This window comes from Equus caballus, chromosome 1 (assembly GCF_041296265.1).
Source record: "Equus caballus isolate H_3958 breed thoroughbred chromosome 1, TB-T2T, whole genome shotgun sequence".
Taxonomy (NCBI): domain Eukaryota; kingdom Metazoa; phylum Chordata; class Mammalia; order Perissodactyla; family Equidae; genus Equus; species Equus caballus.
Window position 1 is genome coordinate 34,442,865 of NC_091684.1, and position 21,466 is coordinate 34,464,330.

Sequence of the window (21,466 nt, forward strand, 5' to 3'; positions counted from 1 at the left end):
ACTGCCTAGCCTTTCTTCCGTTGGTGAATCTGAGTGGTGGAGGGGAGGGAGCCTTGAGTGCCCCCTGGTGGTTACAGTGTGGCACTAACATAGAATGCAAATACTACTCTTGGCCCCACTATCTCTAGGCTTATGCTACAGTCGTGATTTGAGCACTTTAGTAAGCTCTCTCTAGTCCCCAAATAATTCTGTCTCCTATGAATTTCTAACAGCTAATTTGAGTGAAAAAAGATCTTGTTCTATAATGCAAGTACTCTAAAGAATTAGAGGATAGCCATCAGTCCTCCAGCTGCTGTGTCTGTTCCTTCTCTGACTTACTTCCTCACTTCACCACCTTTCTTCATCCTGTTAGGTCTCCAAGTTGCTGATCATTTGCCTGGACTGGAAGCTCCAGTCGTGCACTACTGCCTGGTGCCTGTGTCCTAATTTCTTCCCTTATGTGGCCCCTTGACACCCAAGTTTCAGAGCTATCCCCCACTTCCAGTCCTTGCTCCAACTCACTCATCCTGGGAGAGACAGTATAGTTTTTGAGTCACATAGTCCTCTGTTGAGGCTCAGCTCTGCCTCTTCTTCTCTTTGTGATGTGGGCAAATTACTCAACCTTGGAGAGTTTCCTCATCTCTAAAATGGGGATGATTACAATAGAGTTGTTGGGATTCAGTGAGCTGTTTCGTATCAAGATTTAGCACAGAGCCAGGCACACAGCAGGGGCCCTTTAATGGTAACCATTCTAGTTACTGCAGGTCAAGAGGCCCATTAAAGACTTGACATAATTTCAGTTAGAGGCCATGGGGACCTGGGCCTAACATGGTGGCAGTGGGAATGAAGAGCAGGGGCCAAGTGTAGAGGTGTATTTGGAAGAGTGAAATGACAGGGCTCGATACAGTGTGTTCAAGGAGCGCTGACGAGGAAGTGCCTTTCCGGGTTGACTAAGAGAATAATTGTGGCCCTCATGGTGGTGGAGGATTTGTGAAGGTAGTTGCATGGTGATGGGAGATTTGTGAAGGAAAGTTGCATTCCATTTTTTGACATGTTGAGTTTCTTGGCATGAGAAGGACTTCTAAAAGGAAGCTTTTAACAGGGATTTAGAAATTTGGAGTCCAGTGTGTGGACTTGGGAGCCGTCTGCTTCCAAGTGAATATTGGGAAGATGGAGACGTTTTCTGAGGTGGAGTGACAGATGATAGGCAACCTTGGGGTTGCCCAATTTAAACCTACCCTCCAGGCTCCTGCCCTCAAATGGTAGCTTGACTCTGGATCCCTAACCATGGCTTCCTGGCCAGCCTCCTAATCTATGAATGTGGGCCTTGGTTTTCGGATCAGAACCATCTGGAAAGAGCTGCAGTAATCTTAGTGTTGACTCCCTGCTCCTGGGAGAGACCTCATCGCCTTATTCCTGCTGCCTGATATCATTGCCTGGCCAGGTCCGGGTGTCGGCCCTGTTGATTCAGAGTGACTTCGTCTGCGTTCCTAGGTCAGGGTGTTTTTGCTTGTGGAGACAGGGAGCCTGAACTGGTGGTGGGTGTGATACCAAGTTTCCTGTCTGGTGTAGCCTGAAGACCATCAATCCCTTTGTTCTGACTCATAGCCAAAGTCCAGTTCAACCTTTGCATTTTGTTAATTCTTTGCCACTTGGCTCCAGTCCTTCCCGCCTGATTCTTGACTGCAAAGTTAGCTTTGGACATAAAGATTCTTGGAGCTGCAATCAACTCATTTCCTCACATTTGTTCTCCAGAGATGGCAATAGCAAAAAAAAAATCATAAAATTGACCTTGAAGCAGTTAAACACACTTCCTACCCCTGTTAATTGAGTCCTTTTTATGAGCTCATGTGTGAGAATTAGGGCCAACCAAGAAACTGAGGGGGAAAAGTCCCCACAAGAGAACACCCTCACTTCTGACACCAACTGCAAGTTCAGGGGATCCCAAAAACCACTCTTAGTTTCGATAATTTGCTAGAAGGACTCACAGAACTCATGGAAAGCTGTTATAATCACAGTTATAGTTTATTACAGGGAGAGGATGCGATTAAAATCAGTTGGAAGAAGCAGCACATAGGGTGGAGTCTGGAGAAGAACCAAGCATGGAGCTTCTGTTGTCCTCTTCTGTGGAGCCAGGATGTGTTAGTTCCCAGCATTGAGGTGTGACAGTATGCTCAGTATTGCCAACCAGGGATTTCACCTGAGCTGTTGTGTCCAGAGTTTTTGTTGGGGCTGCATTACATAAGCATTATCCACTGCCCATGTGGCACAGATGGCACTCACCAGTCCATTAGGTGGTTGAGCTCTTGATGGCTCAAAGTCCCTAACCTAAATCACATTATTGGTGTGGCATAAAGACACTCCAATCATGGTGACATTCCAAGGGCTTTTAGAGATTAACTCCCAGAAGCCAGATGGCAGAGGCCAGACAACTTTTTTAGGTAAGGTTAAATTCTTTACCACACAGCATGAATAAAAAACACAAATAAGATCTGGAACACTTAGACCCACTTTTAACACCTCTCTTCTAACTCTTGCTTACTTTATCAGAATACATCAAATCTGACTCAATGAAAGTTATCCTAAGATCACAGGAAGAACTGATCAGCAAAACAACTTTGGAATAGACCAAAATGAAATTAGTACAGAATGAGATAAAAGAAAATATCAGGAGGCTGTGGCCACAGGCCAGAAAAGATTTGTATGTAAAGAACAGATGGAGGAAAAGATAAGGCAAAGTAAATTATGCTATGGAAAAGCTCGGTCTCTTCAGGGCTGCAAAACCTGTCTAGGATCCAACTTTCCAAGGCCTTCCTCCCCCCTCACAAGCTCTGAAGTAACATTTATTGAAAGAAGCATTTGACAGTCTCCTCGACCAAGAGTTAATAATTGATGATTATGTATATAAAATTTCACCTGCTGCACTCAGGCACAGATGGCCTTGGGCTGCTCCCAACCTTCAAGGTTCAGAAGACTAGGTAAGAGATGAAGGATAATAGAATGTCGGAAATGCAGCTCTCCTTTAACAAGGAAGAGAGGCATGCTGAGAGAGGTCCTGGGAACTGCCTTTTTTGGGGAAGGATAAGGGGAACAGTTTTAATGACTTGGAATGAGAAGTAAAAGTAGGTTGATCCCCAAGGATATTATGTTCTTGAGGCTATTTATCAAATGGAAGAAGTCAACAACTCTTATTTCTGTCTGGGGAAATTTTTTCCCTTATGCTGTGGATTCTGATTTTACTAAGCACACACTTTATGCCAGATACTTCCATCTAGTCCTTATGACTCAAAAGAGGTACACAGTATCTCATTTCATAGATGAGGCCAAGTCGCTTGCTGCAGGACGTGCAGTTATCAAGGACTCAAATTAGGCAGTCTGATGCCAAAATGGTAGTCCCTTTATGATACCTAGAGGTTTGCAGGGACAGATACATCTCAACTTTCCATGACACGTTTGTTTGTCAGTGTCACCTGAGTAGAACCAACCCAACTGTGAACCAAAGAGGAGGCAAAATAAAGTGTCTGCAAATCCATGTACAAAGTTTGTATCCTTTATTGATAGCCCTTTGTTCAGAACCTATTGATATTTAGTGTAGGTGTAAATCTAGTAAATTTGATAGAATGACTTGACAGAGGTGGACTAGAAATAACTTAGAGAGGGGGCTGGCCCCGTGGCCGAGTGGTTAAGTTCGCGCACTCCGTAGCAGGCGGCCCAGTGTTTCGTTAGTTCGAATCCTGGGCGCGGACATGGCACTGCTCGTCAGACCACGCTGAGGCAGCGTCCCACATGCCACAACTAGAAGAACCCACAATGAAGAATACACAACTATGTACCGGGGGGCTTTGGGGAGAAAAAGGAAAAAATAAAATCTTTAAAAAAAAAAAAAAAAAAAAAAAGAAATAACTTAGAGAGGAAGATGGGATAAGAAAAGTGATAGATGCAGGGGAGGAGGGAGAATCATTGTCACAATGTGTCACCTGGTGCTTGAGGGCCTGCTGGGTACAAAGAAATCTCTGGGCTAGGGATCTGGATGGATACAGCCATCGGTGTTAAAAATGGTTGCTTTTAGGATACTTAACACACCTGATCTCTGGATCTTCAGCAACCCTGTGAGGTGTCCATTGGGTAAGGATTATATTTTATAGATGAGAAAAATGAAGTTTAGAGTGACTAACAGCTTGCCTTTGGTCACACAAGCCAGTGCGTTGCAGTAATGGAAGTAAAATTCAAGTCTTGTAAATTTCCCAACTATGTGGTTGGGAAGAGAAGACAAATATGTTTCTGTCACTGCATTGTGGATAATTCATAGGTAACGGGCAACCTGCTAAAGGACTATACAACTGAAACATGTTATACGTGCTCTGGCTTAGAGGGGGAAAAAATAAGCAAAACCGGATACAGTTAGTTTTCCAGAATAAGGATGTTTTTAAGTATACCTTATATCAGTAGTTTTCCAAGTGTGGGCTGTGGACCATCAGCCTTCGCATCTCCTAGGATCATGTTAGAAATGCAGATTCTTGGGCCTCACCTCCCGCCTGCGAAGGCAGAAACTCTGGGGATGGGCCCAGTAGTCTGAGTTTTACCAAGCTGTCCTTGTGATTCTGATGCAGCTAAACTGCTATACATGGATGCCAATCTCTCAAAACCTTTTCCTCTGCCTTGCATTTTGCTCCAGCATCTTTTGGCTTCCAGCACCTCCCTGGAATGTAGGCTCTACTTTGTGGCTGGTGTGGGGCTGGTGGCTGTGGGTGGTACACAGAGCACTGTACTTCATTCTGGAGAGCTTGGCTGACTGCTGTGTCATTTCCTGGCTGTATGACTTTGGGCAAGTCAGTTGGCTTTTCTGTTCCTCATCCATGAAGTTTTGATTACCTACTTCACAAACTTGTGTGTACGCTAAGTTAAATACTAAAATGATGCAAAAGTGACTAACAATGTCTAGCGCTTAGAAAGGTGTTTAACTTGACACTGACATCTGGAAACTTGACATCTGGAAAACCCACCTCTAGTCCTTGAGGGACCTACATAGAAATGGAGGCTTGGGCTGTGAGAGCTGGAATATTATCCCCCTCTTTAGCTCTATATAGGGTAAGGCAAGAGTAGGCAGCCAGGGAAAAGAAGCAAGTTAAGGGATTGGCTAGATCATGGGTTGGCCAACGAAGGGTTGTGGGCCAGATCTGGCCCATACCTATTTTGGTACAGCCCATGAGCTAAGAGTAGTTTTTATATTTTTAAAGGGTTGAAAAAGAAATCAAAAGAATAATATTGTATGCCACCTGAAAATTATATGAAATTCAAATTTTAGCGTCCATAAATAAAGGTTTTTTGGAACATAGCCATGCTCATTCATTTACATTTTGTCTATATCTGCTTTTGTGCTACAACAGCAGATTTGAATAGTTTCAACTGAGACCGTGTGGCCTGCAGAGCCTAAAATATTTACTATTTGGCCCTTTGTAGAAGAAGTTTGCCAACCCCTGGGCTAGGTGAAGGATAGAGAATGGAAACAAGAGATGATGCAGAAGATGATGACAAATAGCAAACATTTCCTGAGCTCTGCCAGGCACCGTGCTAAGCATTTCTCATGCTTTATATCACTTAATTCTTATAACACTTATGAACCAGGCATATCATTATCCCCACTTTCGACTGGAAAACCGAGGCTTATAACTTGCTCAGGGTCACAGAGCTCATTCGGTGGTAGAGCCAGGGTTTGAGTTGAGATCCAGCTGCCTTCCCAGCTGAGCTTGTAACCACTGTGCTCTGTTGCCTCATGGTGCCAGGTGGGTCAAGTTAGGGGAGGTTCGGGGTCTCAGATATGTCAGGTGATGGCTGGGAGGGCAGGGTGATAGCTGGCTGAAGGACAAGCGTGCCTTGTCGTGTGATGAAAATGCAGAAAGGGTGATTAGATTTTGAAATGTTTATGTGGCATGTTTAATGGAAAGAAGAAAAGCAGGCAGGGAGAAAAAAAGTCCTTATCACAGCAGATACCTCTGGGCTTAAATCACGTTCTCCCCCCTAGCCCAGCACCAACAGCCACGGAAAAAGTGCTTATCTACTTCTCCCTCTCCCGGTCTGTTAATTAGCCCAGGCTACTAATGAGGAGAGGTCGTTCTGAGCCCACATCAGGCTCGAAGAAGAGAAATGAGAGTTAGTGAGAAGGGACTGGACAGTAGAGTTCTGTTGCCTTTTTGTCTGTAAAATAAGAATGTCAAGGAACAATTGTTTCTTCATTACTGTGAATGTGAGCCTTGTGTTTTCAAAGGTCAGTGCCTGTGAGCACATCATGGTTTAGAGTGGGTTCCTATGGTAATTAGGCCATCGTGACTGAGGGTATTTTGTGTCAGGCAATGGGGTGCTGGATTTTTGTCTTTCTATTGCAGTACATGCTTGTTTGCTGCCAATGTAACCATTTCTGCTTGCCCCTCTTCTTGTTTTCATCCTTTCTGCACCACACGTAGTTCTGGAGTCAGAGAATTCCTCAGCAGGTATGGTTTCTCTTGAGTTCTTCTTGTCCCTTCCTTCCACCAGGGACCCTTATTAAACCAGAGGGGGACCAAGGAGTGTTCCCTGTGAGTGAGGAGTTTCTCTTTCTTTTTTCCATCTCTCAGATGAATGGAGGCTTTCTTCTAACGCTGATGCCAATGGAAACGCCCAACCCTCTTCACTTGCTGCCAAGGGCTACAGAAGTGTGCATCCCAACCTTCCTTCCGACAAGCCCCAGGTAGGCATGTGCCCAAGGGTGGCATGGGGGCTGGTGAGTGGTGCCTGTTTCTGAGTCTTTTAGCTTCAATGGGTGATGTCCAGCTTGCTCAGCTGGATAATGGACTAGGTTCAGAGTCGCACGTTTGGCCCACTGTGGAAAAGCTCTACAAGGACCAGAGTTAGGGAGAAGTTTGGGTCAAGGGAAGCAGAAGTGTGGGATGAGGTTGGTCTGTACCAGGGCACTGGAAATATAGGACTGATGTTTTCTAGGTTTGAAATGCATGTGGCAGTGTTCTGAAAGAGGGAATCCATTTAGCCTTGAATAAGTGGGAAAAAGTTCTGAGCCTGTTGGTTAAAAACTCTTTAGAGTGTAGCATTCAAGAGAAGAGTGTGCTGTTGTGTTTATTCCATTAATTTGCTGCACTTGGGCTGTACGAGTTCCAGCAACTCTGTCCTTATCAATCAGGTAGCTGTGGCTGGACCCTAATCCCATGGCCCAGGAGCAGGCAGCTAGAAGTTGGAATGGCAGTACAGCAGAGCTTAAACCACCTTCCTTTACCCTACAAAAGAAGGTCCCCCCAAGTTGTACAGTTGGAGTCGGGATCCCCCTAGGTTGTTTTCCTGATCCTTCTTCCTTCCCCTCCCTGTTGCTACTTTGCCATTTTGCTGAAAAGAATAGACCCTGTTTTGATTCAGGCAATCTGGGAAGAGTATTTTTACGTAGAGGAGCCACATCTGTGGAATGGAGCAGTCTTTTCTTAAAGGAAGCTGTGCTGCTCGAAATATGTGGCAAAAATGCATTCCTTGTGTGGTCCATTTCCCTGTGCCTGCCTTCTGTGAAAGTGCTCCCGGAGCTCACGAGGAACCCAGGGATTCCGTATGCCTTCCTGGTTCCCACCCCCCTTCTTTGATGATCGTCTGGCTGCTGAGGACATAAAATTGTGCTGGCTCCTGAAATGAAACCGAGTCAGATGATGTCTTCTTTCGTCTCTGCAGACCCTTGTCCTCTCAGGGTTGGAAGTGGTTGCTGAATCATCTGCCTTGTGTGCTGAGCAGCACCACTAAGCTTTCCGCCCCTGCCACAGCTTGCCTCCCCTAGGTACAGTCGTGTGCATACAGGGCCACTGATCAGAACCAGGAGCTACAAGTGTGTCCGGCTTCCTGAAGTCCTCCTTAGATGTGGGGACTTGGGAGGTCAGTTGTCCAGAAAATGACTTCCCATAGTTTTCCCATTTCTAAGACCTTTCCCAGTGTGCTCGTGCACTGTCTGTGGCACACTTCCTTCCCAGCCATCTCAAGAACAGATGTGTTTGGCTCTGTGCTGATAGGAAGTAGTGCTGATCATCAAGGCAAGTGTAGAACCACATCCTCTTCCACTATCAGTGGCTTAGCCCAAAGGATAATTCACTAATTTCTTCTGGCTTTGTAAACAGCTCTAAAGAGATCGTTTTAAGAGTATGCAAAGTAAATAAAAATTCATTTTAAACACATTTATTTACCATAGCTTTATTGAGCGTTTCTTGTGTTCAGATCACGGTGTTAAACATTGCCCTCAAGGAGTTTATAAGGGTGAGCCTCATAATAAGGGTGAGCATCCTGTAATATCTTCTATGAATAGTGTATTTTCTTATCTGTCACTATCCAAGAATTTTCCTTTTGCTGGGGCATCTTAAAGGGAACCTGGTAAATTGCTGAGATAGAGGTTTTGTTCTGTATATTCAGTGTAAAATTGGCCATCCAAATTTCAAGAACTTTTAGGTCATGCATTACCTTTTGGATTTGTTTTTTGAGAGCAAAAATGTCTATATAGCTGTTGCCAGAACTGTCAGTACACATTGGCTTAGACAAAGCCAAGGCTGGCTGGGCTGGGGATTGCCCTGGCTTGATGTCAGCTGAAGAAAACTCTCAGACCCCTGCAGGCCTAGCATTTTCTCAGAAGGACTGAGTTGGGGTCCAGGAAACTCAAGCGCCAGAGAGGAATCCTTTCTCCTGATCTCCCATAGGCTGCCTTTTCTCCTGCCAGCCTGGACCTTCTGCCCTGCTCTCTTCATCCCCAGTAACAGAACCAGGGCTTCCCTCTCTCTGACAGCATCATCATGGTGGTCCCAGCAGAGGTGAGGACTGCCAGTTTCTGGAACTGTATAAACTAGGAACATATCAGATTCTTCAAGCAGCCCCATATTTTCACTGCCCCGCCTTCTAAAAAGAGAAATAGAATTTCATTAGTGGCCAGCTGGGGAGGAATGCCAACTGCCTGTGTAGTTCCTACAGTGTTTACAATAAAGCAGAAAGTAGTTCCTTCCACATAAAGTGACTGTGCCTGTCCCCTTCCTTCTTTAGGGCTAAAAGAAGCCCCAGGACAGGAAGGCCTTTGGCTCTGAGTGCATTGTCAACACTCTGGGGAAGTGTCCTCTCTACAGGGTCAAAGCCCTGGGAAGGCTTGTGCCTGATGTAATGCAGCCCTGGCACCATATATGGCCATGGCCAAATTAAGTTAAAAACTCATCGAAACCGATTTCTATTCTATCTTTGGACAAGAAGGAATCACATGTGGGACACTTGAGTTCAAAGTAAAAGTACGCCAGAGTCTAATTCAAAATTGTCTTTTACTTACCTCCCTGACAACCATTATCAACTTACCCCGTTTAGTGCGTGCTAGTTCAAACATTTTGTTTCTAGAGAGCGTCGTTTAGTCTGTAAACATGCCCCAACCTCCAGCCTAACTTCACTGAAACCAAGTGAGTACATCTGGAAGGTTTGGTCCTGCTGACTCCTGAAGAGAGGCTCTTCATCTGTGTTTCTGGCTGGTACATAAGGCCACATTCCACTCGTACCATCCTGGGCACCCTGTGCCCATGACATCGAGGTAGCCTAGGATACCCAGATAGTTTCTCCTTCATCCAGGTCATTTGTTACTTGAAAACTGAGTTTGTTAAGGGACAGGTTACTTACTATTTCTGGGTTGATACTCTAATCCAGACTCATAAAACTTTTTTATTTGTCACCTATTCACCCTTGCTAACATCCCTTTCCAGAAGGGAAAGTTGCTACCCAAACAGCACACAAAATAAAATAAAAAACAACTCCAAAGTAGACCCCTACCCTTGTACCCTCCTAGTTTTTGATCACAGCTTATTTACCAGATATTGCCCAAACTCTAGTATACCTTACCTGTGCAATTTGGAGGAAGGTTCTGGTTTTCTTCCAGTACTGGGCTTTCTTTGAAGATAGGGGCCAGTGAAGGAAGTCTAGGTGTCTTAGCTTTACCTACTTTAACAAAGTAAGCCATATTACAGGTGTAATTAAACAACAGACATTTATTTCTCACAGTTCTGGAGGCTGGGAAGTCCAAGATCAAGGTGCCAGCCAATTCACTTCCTGGTGAGAGCTCTCTTTCTGGCATGTAGACGGCCACCTCTGCACTCTGTCCTCACCTGGTGGAAAGTGAGAGCTCTGGTCTCTCTACGTCTTCTTATGAGGACACTAATCCCAGCATAGAGACCCCACCCTCAGGACCTCATCTAACCCAAATCACCTCCTGAGGGCTCCACGTCCAAATACCATTACTTGGGGTTAGAGGTTCAAGATATGAATTTTGGGGGACACACATTCAGTCTATAACACTAGGAAAATAAACTTTATTTTCCTCATCTTATGGTCTGATTCCCCATTCAGCCACAGGTTGACAGACGGCTCTCACTGAAATGAGGATCAGCCTAGAGATTTACCCCATCTCCTGCCCTCTGCCCCTCTGAGACTCAAGGAGGAGCTAGGAGCCCTGTTGAGGGAGAGGGAATGAGATGTGAATTACAGCTTTCTGGCTCTGAACCTGGAACTAGAGCTTTGGGCTTAAGCCAGGAGCCTGAGGCTGATCACTCCCCTCTAGGATTCTCTGTGCCCTGTGGTGGGCTGGGTGGGAAAGAGGAAGGGGCTGGAATTTGATAAACCAGACACAGTCCAAGCCGATAGGCCAATCAAGTGCTTCATTGCCTGATACGTTTGTTCTGTGTGCATCAAAAATAGGAGACTACATGCTTTTAATCTCATGCCTGTCTTCCTTCTAATAATTAGTTCCATTAAATTGTTTCCTCTGAGAAAAGAGCACGTGTGGATTCTAAGTCTTTAGCATTCTCTTCTTGGTGAGCTTTAATTTATGCTTATAGAAGTGAGTGCTAAATCTCAGTGATTCAATTAAGACATCTGTCTCCTGTAAACACGCATAAGGATGATTCCTCCAATTCTCCATTTCCTAAGGGAAGACAATGAAAGACATTCAAGAGTTTCAGTGAACTTTTAAAGCTGAAAACTTAAAGAGAAAAATCTTTGAGGAAAGCAGATATGAGAAAATTGGTGGCTCTAGGGCTGTTTCCACTGGCATTTGGTCCTTGGGCACCCTTCTTCAGTCAGGAAGTCTAAAAAGGGTGCAGGTCTACCAAGGATTGGTATCAAAATTGACTTAGCACGTGGCCTCTCCTGAGCTGAGCTCAGCCTCCTTGGATGTAGGGGAGAGTCTGTCCTACCTTCCCAGGTGAGTATGATACAGTCCTTGGCTTTACACCGAAGAGAAATGTAGACTCCATGAGGAGTCTAAGCTGAGGATTTGCTTAAAAACATGTCAAGAATTGTTTTTTTTCTTCAGATCATGTTACACTGCTATTTCTAATGGTCGTCCTTCTTTCCATTTTCCCACCTCTTTCTTTTTTTCCATTTTGATATTGTGCCTTGAAAATAACTCTAAAGATTCTCTCTCCCCTACACCCACTTCTCCCTAAAGAGGACTGCTTTGCATGGCAGCCCCCCGCCATCTGTGGTCCCTATAAGGACTCCCTCTACCGGAGCTCACCAAAGCCTTATGTCCCACCCGGCACCCCCAGCCAGCAGAATCCCTCACGACCCCGGCCTGTCTCTGCCCCTCTGGCAGCCAGATCAGCTCCCAAGGGTGTGATGCGTCCTGGGCCCTCGCTTCTCGGTTCCACATTCCCTGGTGCTTCATCCCAACCTCAGCATCACTATGTAGCCAGCAGGACAGTTTATAGTGAGAATGTGAGCTCTAACCCACGTCATGAGGTGGTTGGGAAAAAAAAGGTCAGCAGCTTATATGTACCTTGTTTATCCAATAACATTCGCCTGGTGGCATTGGAAAACTCCTCTTGTGTTGCACGTGATCCAGCCAAAGGCACTCCCTCTGAAGCTGCAGCCACTCGAGCACCGGCTCCCAGCATTGTCTCCCGCACAGCCGGCAAGGGAAAGCCACTCTCTGTTCCTCCTCCTGACCCTCCCAAGCTATTCTTTGACATCCGTAAAGATGGTGAGAGTCCTTCCCTGGGGACTCGGCCTTCGTTCCCAGACGCAGTGAGACCACCTGTGCTAGGCCCCCAGGTTACCTCTGATCCCGAAAACCGGAAGAGAAAAGAACCTTACCTTTTCCAGCCGTGTTATCCAGCCAAGGCAAGGAAATAGGAATGTTTGTCTGTCTTCTACACCGTCTCTTTTGAAACTCATGCTAGTAGCTCATTTATTTTCTGGGCTGCCCTACCTTCTCTTTCCTTATTAATACTGCTGCAGCTAGAATCCCGAATTCTTCTCTCTAAACATCTCAGCACAGTCTTCTCTGTGTCTCCCTCTCTCTCTTTTCTGTAAACATGTAAGTATGTCAGAGTGTGGAATCCGTAGACTAATGATATGGTGAGGTACGGAGTGTTTGTTTTATAGCAAAGCGCCAAAGAAATTGTATTTACTCCCAAGCTTTCAGGCTCTGCAAGTGGTTTTGGGGCTAAGCACAGCCTGCCTGCCTGTTCTGTTATTCTCTCTTTTTCTCTCTCTAAAGTGTTAAAAGGATTCAAAAATAGATGGATGGAAAGTAAACTTGGATGGAGTTCCCTCTGTGTCATAGAGTGTCAGCAGGCCAACTGGCTAGCACCGACTGTCTCATGTACTCTGAGGAAAGGGCACCGATTAAATATTTCTCAGAGTACATCATTGCATGTCCGCTCTCAACTGTTTAAATATGGAATTCCTTCTTCCCTGCCGTACCCCTTTACGTAATAACCCCCTTATTTCCTACAGGATGCCACTTCCTCCAGCCCAGCCCAGCCTGAGGTAATAGTTGTCCCTCTCTACCTGGTTAATACTGACAGAGGGCAAGAAGGCACTACCAGACCTCCAGCATCTCTGGGGCCACTTGGCCCCCCAGTCCCGGCGACCGCCCCTGCCGGCTCACCTCTGACCTTGCCGACTCTAGATGATTTCATTCCCCCTCGTCTGCAGAGGCGGCCCCACCACAGCCAGCCAGCCAGCACTCCTGGCTCCTTCCCCCCCGTTAGCCAGACACCACCATCCTTCTCACCACCACCTCCGCTGGTCCCTCCAGTACCGGAGGGCCTCCACAGAGTCTCGGAGCCTGACCTCACGGGAGCTGTTTCAAGTACCGTAAGCTTGCTGGAATCCCTTCCTCATGGCTTTCCTGAATGTCTGCTCCCAGCAGTAAAAAACCCCTTTCTCACTGAAGTACTAAGTTCTGAGGGAAGTGTTGGCTGCCACTGTGCTTGTGAGATGACTGGGATCGTGTTTGCTTCCACTAGAGTGCATGCCTCCCGTGTGTGTCTCTGGACTCTCACGGCTGTTCACAAGTCTAAGTCCCTCTTCCTCTCTGTCCTGTTTGGAATGCACACCTTCCTGAAAGAACTTTGTTTTCCTTCAGTGAAAACCTCTGTGGCTTTTCCTTTGGTTAGTTATACTCTTTGTAGGCCAAGCAAATGTAATGTTGAGAGCTAAGGAAAGCTAAAGAATTGTGTGGAAAAGCCAGCAGCAGTTTCTTCAGTAGGGAGCAGGGGGATTCCAGGGGAGGAAAAGATTCACTCTTGTTGATTTAGCAAGTAAACAGACTCTCTTTTAAATACAGCAATGGCAGAGACTGGGTTAAAAAAAAAAAAAGAGTCAAGTTTAATTGCACAAAGGGATATAAAAGCCTTGTACAAATGTTAGGACTGTTTCCTCGAAAGGCAGAAAATTGCTGGGGCCCCTGAGTGGTGGCTCACAGGGGCCTTTGTGGCAAAACAGTGGCCCCAGTGGTCATGGGAAGTTAAAGTACCTGACACCTTGGATCCAGTCCTGTGAGAGATAAGTCCCCATCATAGCTGGGAAAGCCCAAGTGCATTTAGAGAAAAAGCTGAGTCAGAGTACTCAGTCTATTCTCTCCTAGGAGCCCTGGGAATTGAGAGAATCTGAAAGAAGCTCAGTGTGAGTCACAAAATGGGGACACATGGATCTTTCCGAGGGCTGTGGGGTGCAGTGGGACTGAGTATGTAAAAGGTCCTGTTATAGTGCTTGACACAGAAAGAGTGCCCAATAAATATTGGCTACGTTGCTGAGGACTTACCTGAGCAAATAGCGGCGAGAGTTCCTCAAAAATAAGTACCTGGCTAATTAACAATTACTCATGAGTTTCTCTGTGTTCTTGGCATCCTGCTAGATTCTGTGGGAACATCCACGAGCAAGGCATGGCCCCTGCTCTCAGAGGATTTATCTGAGTAGTGTTATCAGTGCTCAAGCTTTGTGTACCTGGGATCATCTGAGGGGCAGGGAAGCTCATTTAAATTGTCAGCTCCGGGTTGTACTCCTAGAGTTTCTGACTGAGTGGGCCTAGGACTCAGACTTGGTAACACACATCCTGGGGGATTGTGATGCTGAAGGTCCACGGACCACATTTTGAGATATAGTGATCCGGTGGGTCATGCAATTGGCTGATGGAAATAAACATTCACTGACAACCCTTTGCGTAAAGAGGTATGCTTATAAGATTGCCTCAAATGGCTCAATACTGAAGCCAGTCATGCAGAAAGCAGGAAGGAAACAGTTTTTTGGCTTGTAGGAGAACTTATAGTCAGATATCAGGCACACCAAAGCTGAGAACAGCTACATTCTGGGCTGGGACCTCTTCTCAAATCTCTAGATGCAGCACAATGCAGTTAGGTAAAGACCTGGCCAAATGTGGCCCAGGGGCTTGGATAGCCTAGCTTTGAGCTTTGCAACTCAGCCCTGTTGGAGGAAAATGCTAGATTGTTCCCTGATGCGCTCCCCTCACCCCAGCTCAACTTATAGGTGAGTTTAGAAGCCGCTGTTGTTTTGGAGGGTACAGGCATTCTTCCCTTTGGCTCAGAATGTTTCTCTGGAGCAGCAGGTAACGCGAGTCTTATTTTTGGTGCGCTAGAGTACCGTTGTGATTAGTTCTGTTGTATGCCCTATCCTTTATCATTTGTGTAGATCTGGATTTTCATATTGAGTTTGTTTCAGGTGTGCCAGGACAGATGAGTTGGGACTGTGTCCTCAATTTCCCAAACCTGACTGATCAGTGTAGTACAGACTTCCCGGGAAGACTCCACTTGACCTGATAGCTTCTGGTTTGGCCTTGGGTAACAGTAAGAGGTGACAAGGAACCTGCTTGGGTTCTCCACTGGACGAGAACTATCAAGAAGAGCAGAATCCCTTGTGGATGGTGGCCAAGCCACTAGTTGATATCTGCTTCGTTGGCAGAAATTTGAGAATAAAAGGGAAGAAGAAAATTCATGTTAATTGATCCAGCTTATTTTAGTCAATAGCCTTTTTTATGTGATGTTCCAGAAATAAAACTTGTGCCACAGAGTAAAATTTGTGAAGTGCCTAATGCTTATATGCTCCATCCAAACATCACATTAGGCATTTTTACTTTAAAGAGCTGTATGCCTGATTTCTTGGGTGCACTGTGGCAGAGTTTTCACTCATGTGTCGTTTATCTTTATTACATCACTTTGGAAGTAAATTAGGATAAGTGTAATTGTTTTCCACTTTACAAATGAAAAATTGAGATGAGGCACTTCTGTACAAGATCATATTGTGCCTCTCAAGTCTTGGGAAAAGGTTTTATTCACCCTGAGCTGCTGCTCATAGATAACAGCTTCGACATTAGGGCACTTTCAGAAAGGTCAGACTGAGCAAGCCAGTGTTTGTAGGAAGCCCCTACTGTGTGTGAGGAGCTGTCCTGGGTGCTGACAGTCACTGCCTCTCTTTTGATGGGCATATGTTCTCTTGCTACAAAAGTTGTTCAGAAACACCTTTGGTGGTAGATGGCTCCTGCCATTTATGTGGCATTTACTGAGCCTGCTGTCTGCAGGGCATTGTGCAGGTGCAAGGGGAAAGGAGGAAGAGAGGCATAGCCCTTGTCCTGCAGGTGCTTACAGAGCAGTTGATCCCTGATGGAGCATACTAATTGCTTTGAATCATACTTTTATCTGGAGAGTAACTATCAAAGTCTTATTCTTCAAACTCTTTAAGAATGATATTCTGGCTTTGTAAAATTTATAGCCGTAATAGAGGAAACTATCTACATATCCTTACTACATTTCGAGGTCTTATTTTCACGTCTTTAGGAAGGCTGGCATTATTCCCATCATACAGATTATAATGTTGGTAGTAATAATTTTTTTGGTATTTCTGGCAGAGTCTTCAGGTTTTTGAAGTTGGGATTTTCACAAGTTTTACTTCATAGATCTTTGTCCCTCAATATTGGAGTGAAAAGAGGTCACAGTAGGACAGGATAATATCCACATCTCAGAAGCAAGCGCTAGCGAGGTTGTTCAGTGATGCAGATGATAGGAGTAGCTTTCCGAGAGTATCAATATTTAGCTCTTCCCTGTTCTTACATCATGGCTTCTTGTTCTCACATTGTCTCATGTTTCTTTAAACAAGTGTACTAAACTTTCCTGATTTTTCCCAATTAAACCAGCTCTCATTCTTGGATCGCATTTGGAATTGCATGAATTTTGCATGTTAGTCTACTTTGATTTGAATTTGCTTTTTCAGTAACCAGGTTGATCCACAGTTATTACCAGGTGAAAATAATGAATGATGTTGCTGAGACTTTCAGTATCATTCACCTTCCCTCTCTCCCCTTACTAATACCAACAAAGACCATAAGCATTCCAGATTAAACTTCTAACTGGATTTAATGATATGTCTCATTGATGCCATTTCTTTTTATAATTAAGGTCCTTGTAAAGCCTTAAATTTCTTCTTTTTAAAAAGCATTAACTCTAGGTTTCACGTATTTATAGTTAGTTACAACATTTGTTTTCTTTTCAGGATTCAAGTCCTCTACTAAATGAAGTTTCTTCATCCCATGTTGGAACTGATTCCCAAACCTTTGCACCAGTTAGCAAGCCAACATCTGCCTACCCCTCCACGACAATTGTCAATCCCACTATTGTGCTCTTGCAACACAATCGAGGTAAGGGAGCTTCGCAGCGCACCACTCCCTCGGCCCACTGGAATCAGCATAGCTACTCTTTGACATCTGGGGCAAGAATTCTGCCATTCCAAGGAAATTTTCACAAATCCCATCCTTCCCTGAGGCCCTCTGCCCCAGTTTACTCACTCCCACAACCCACAAAGTCGATTACAGCAGGCAGACAGAAGCCCTGTCTTAGGATGATGTCAGGTGTCCGCAGAAGGAAGCTAGCGAGGTGCATGTTCCACACCTGGAGTATCCCCAGTTTTCTTCAGATGGTAGCTCCAAAAAGAAAGAAGACAGAAAAGAAAAAGTGTGTGCTCCTTAATTCCTCACCATAAGAATTTTAATCAGAGCTTTGCTGGGAAAATCTAGGTACAGTTCTAAATCATTTAGTTCTTTGACATGAATTTTCTAGAAAGCAGAATTTTGAGTGCCAAAATTAAAAAGATAAAACACAGTGTATGGAAAGTTTTCTAAAATAGAAAACATGTTTTTGTACTCTAAAACAGAGGTTATTGAACCTTCTCTGAATGACTCACCGGCCTTCATTCTTGCCAGCAGTTACTGCGCTGGGCCGTCACTCAGCACACCCTCTGGGGACTTGAGGACCGCACGGCTATTTGCCCCTGACACTGTGTGGCCCCCAACAGCTCTGCTGAGGATTTTCATGTTTGTTTTCCTTAGTTTCTCTGACTGCTTCTGGTTGGTTCTTCTCCTTCTCTGAAGGGGCATCGTAAGTGAAGCAGAAGTGCTTTGAGGTAATAATTGTATGTGTTGACCCTTCTGCTTTAAAATTCCAGAAGACGATTCTAAATCTCAAGTTTTCCTTTTGGGAATTCCGTAGGGGAATAAACTTTCTCTTCACAAAACTCCTTTGTAGTGTGAAATGTAAAGCTTTTGTGTGTGTGGTTTCCTAGCGTAGAAAGGTCTTTTTAGTCTGGATTGCAAAGAACAGTGGAAGTTTAATTATTTTGTTCAGAGGCCGGCTCCGTGGCAGAGTGGTTAAGTTCACGCGCTCTACTTTGGCAGGCCGGTGGTTCACTGGCTGGGATCCCGGTTACAGACCTACACACCACTTATCAGTCCATACAGTGGCGGCATCCCACATAGAAGAACTAGAATGACTTACAACTAGGATATACAACTACATACTGGGGCATTGGGGAGGAAAAAAAAAAAAAGAGGAACATTGGCAACAGATGTTACCTCAGGGCCAATCTTCCGCACCAAAAAAGCATACCTTTAAAAAAAAAATTATTTTGTTCTGAGCCCAAAGCTCAGATCAAATCTTTCTTTTCTTGACTCCCTGCTCCCCTGCTTCAAAGTTTTTTCTCCACCCCTCCCCCCTCTCTGTTAACTTGGATGAAAATGGGACTGGAGTCTATTTTTAATTGTTTTCCATATTAAATGGAGTTTTCTATTTCCTGCTTCTAACTTGAAAAGCAGATGAATGAAACATTTTTTGTCCCTTAAAGTCTTCCCACTCAAATCTTAAATAGTTGTTTTAGTAGTTTTATTTTTTCATATGTGTGGCCCCATATTGATTTTCACCCATGAACCTGGGTTCTTCAAAAGATAGAAAGGGTCCCAGCTCCCACACTGAGCTGTCTAAGAGCCCATGCCCAACCTGGCAGTGGCTTTCTCTGCCCAGGAAGTGTCCGTAATGCAGGACAAAGTGAAATTTTCATTTTCTATGAACTTCTTTATGACTCACTTTTTAAAAAAATCCAATCAAACAGAAGCAAGTTAGTTCCCAGAAAGAAAGGCAGTTTCTTTAAAAATGAGATTTATTCCCAAGGCAACTTGGTTTTTGGGAAATGCCAAGTGTAATGTCAGCTGCTTCTACCGTGTCCCTCTGATGACACCTACTGAGACATCTTTGGGCACAGAAATGCCTGTAGTTCCTTTTTGTTTCTTCCATGAACAAATGGATTTTTCTTGTTTACCCAAATGCCTTTGGTTCTTGCCTTTCTCTTTTGTCAAAGTCCTGCCCTTGGGCTTAAAAATCAGAATTGTGCAGCCTGAATCACACATCCTTCAGAAAAGGATTCAAGTACATTAGTTTTTTGGAGTTAAAAGCAGCTTCCCATAAAGAGCAAACCATGTGTTCCCTAAGGAGGTGGGGCAGGAAGAGTCCAGAATGGAAGCAACAGCTGGCCCAGCCTGGATTGCTAATCGTCAGTGGGCTTTAGGTCGAGCGTTTTTGGCTTTGCTTTGGCATTTAGCCAGCCTGGCCGCCCTGCTTTGCCTCATAGATGGTACCCGTAAAAACGATTGCTTAATTATTGCAGAGTCTCCCCAGGGAATGATAACTTTACTCCACTTTTGGAATTCTAGTTTAGTCATCCTAAAAAAGATTCCCTTTTTTTTCCTGCCTAGACTGTCCCAAGGCACAGTGTGACAATAACCCTCTCTCTCCAAGTCAGCTCCCCCTACTGCAAACAATCAGAGGGACCTGTGCATCTGGCCTGGCTTTGACTGTTGTGCATACACTTTCCTGAACTTTCATCCACATGTGTCTGAGGGAAGATCACTTACAATCAGTCTGGCAAGGAGGATTTGAATCAGAAAGCTCTCAGTACTGAAAAGGCACATGAGTCCCTGAGCTCAGAGCTTCTCAGTCTTTAATGTGCATCAAGCCTTGGGAGTCCTCAGATTCAGGAGGTCAGGGGTGGGGCTGAGAGTCAGCATTTTTCAGCAACTTACAGGGCATGTCACTGCTGCCAGTCCACAGACCCCTTTGGAGAGCGAGAGCTCGGTGGTTCCCAGACTTCTGGATCTCATGGTCACATGCAGCAGTCTAGGGACTACCCTAGGATTGCTCATTTCTAACTTTACTAAATAACACTCCTGAAAAATAACTGCTGTTATCTGTATGACGTGACATTCTATGGAAGAAAGGCCATTTCACACCTCAGAAGTGGAAACAATATAGTCTTTTAAGTTGAATAAATTTGCTTTTGTCTGCTGGGGAAGGCCTTGCCTCCAGCTTCCAGATCAGAGTTTGGGAAGCATAGATTCAGTGAGCACTTTGACCTAACAGATGAGGAAACTGAGGCTGAGAGTTGACATGATTGATCGGTGTCATCCAGCAAGTTACTGGCAGAACTGAGCCTAGAGCTCTGCTGGGCTTCTGTTGTCCAGTGTGCACCGTGTCCACATGCCAGAGGTGGATAGGGCCACTTCCGCCGGCTGTGAGCGCCTGTGCTGCTCTGTTTACTTCTTGCCCACACTGATTCGGAGGGAGGATGGGGATGTGCCCAAGGGGGATGATGACAGCACCCATGAGCTGGCAAGTGTTCTATTTTTATCTATGTGGCTGCTTTATATTTAGCAGCTGTGGAAGGTAAAGGTCATTTTTGTGCTTATCCCCTAGCACGTACACACAGAACTCTCCAAAGGAGATGTTGGCCTCCCCTCCTCGTGAGTGCCCAGGAGGGTGAGAAACTCATAGACTTTCAATGTTAAGAAACAGTGGGGGTGGGGCTGGCCCCTTGCCCGAGTGGTTAGGTTTGCGCGCTCCGCTTGGGCGGCCCAGGGCTTCACCGGTTCGAGTCCTGGGCGCGGACATGGCACTGCTCATTGGGCCATGCTGGGGTGGCATCCTGCATGCCACAACTAGAGGGACCCACAGCTAAAAATGTACAACTGTGTGCCGGAGGGCTTTGGGGAGAAAAAAAGGAAAAATAAAATCTTTAAATATGAAAAAAGAAAAAGAAAAAAAGAAGCAGTGGGGGTCTGGTGGTTAGAGTTGGAAAGAAGCATAGACTAGGAGTTGGGGAATCTATGTTCTAAACTCAGCTCTGATGTTCAGTGTCGTCTTGGATAGTTTGTGCCTCTTATCTGAGGTCTCGCAGCCAGTGCCGACCTAGTTGCCAGAGTTGTTCTGAAGATTGAAAGTGTTAACACGTGAAAGCTCTTAAAACAATGTCTGGCATTTAGCAAGCTCTCAGGAGATCATAGCTGCCATGGTTATGATTATAATTATATTTCCCTCAAAAGGTACCAAGACTGGGGTCATATAAGGTCCTGCTCACTTGAAACCAGGTAATTGGGAGGGTCTCTTTCGGTGAGCAGATCGTCTTTCTTGAGATAAGATGTAAGCAACTAGAAAATAGTGACAGTTCCCTGAATCCTGGTGTGGATCTAGGGGGAGGGGGATAGGAGACACTACACTTTGATAATGGGAGCCATGTGAATACCCTTGCATTCAGCTGGACTATACAGCATCTGAGTCCAGAGGATGGTGAGGATGCAGATTTTGGGACCCTAACAAGTTATGCCGGGACTTATTGGTCTTACCATGTCTGTGTAAATCTTACTTACACTGTGTATGTTTTCTCTTATCACAGAACAGCAGAAAAGACTCAGTAGCCTTTCAGGTAGGTGAGAAATATTTATTTACACATTGACACCTGTTCCTCTTACAGCCGTCTTCTGGTTACCACCTGATATTCGATCAGCACGGCTTTATGAGCTCCTCTGATGTGTTGGGCACTCTGTTTGTTGCTGGACTGC

The 21,466-nt window shown here is 45.1% G+C and overlaps 1 protein-coding gene and 1 long non-coding RNA gene across 51 annotated transcripts in view; one reads left to right on the forward strand and one right to left on the reverse strand.

The window, feature by feature from the left end:
- Positions 1–21,466, forward strand: part of SORBS1 (sorbin and SH3 domain containing 1) — a 219,602-nt gene that overhangs the window by 114,060 nt on the left and 84,076 nt on the right. For 15 of the 50 annotated variants that reach the window (XM_023642038.2, XM_070223911.1, XM_070223919.1 and 12 more), the window contains exons 7-12: positions 6,441–6,467; positions 6,591–6,703; positions 11,425–12,132; positions 12,751–13,113; positions 16,801–16,945; positions 21,301–21,330. In XM_023642038.2, coding sequence (XP_023497806.1) covers positions 6,441–6,467; positions 6,591–6,703; positions 11,425–12,132; positions 12,751–13,113; positions 16,801–16,945; positions 21,301–21,330 — 1,386 coding nt within the window. The remainder of the gene's footprint in view (positions 1–6,440; positions 6,468–6,590; positions 6,704–11,424; positions 12,133–12,750; positions 13,114–16,800; positions 16,946–21,300; positions 21,331–21,466) is intronic. The other 35 variants (XM_070223964.1, XM_070223987.1, XM_070224172.1 and 32 more) reach the window with 4 other exon arrangements.
- On the reverse strand, positions 8,175–11,428 carry LOC106782046 (uncharacterized). Its single transcript, XR_011422316.1, has 3 exons — positions 9,856–11,428; positions 9,325–9,555; positions 8,175–8,883 (listed from the first exon to the last, which is right to left on the reverse strand). It is a non-coding gene; the product is annotated as an uncharacterized lncRNA (long non-coding RNA).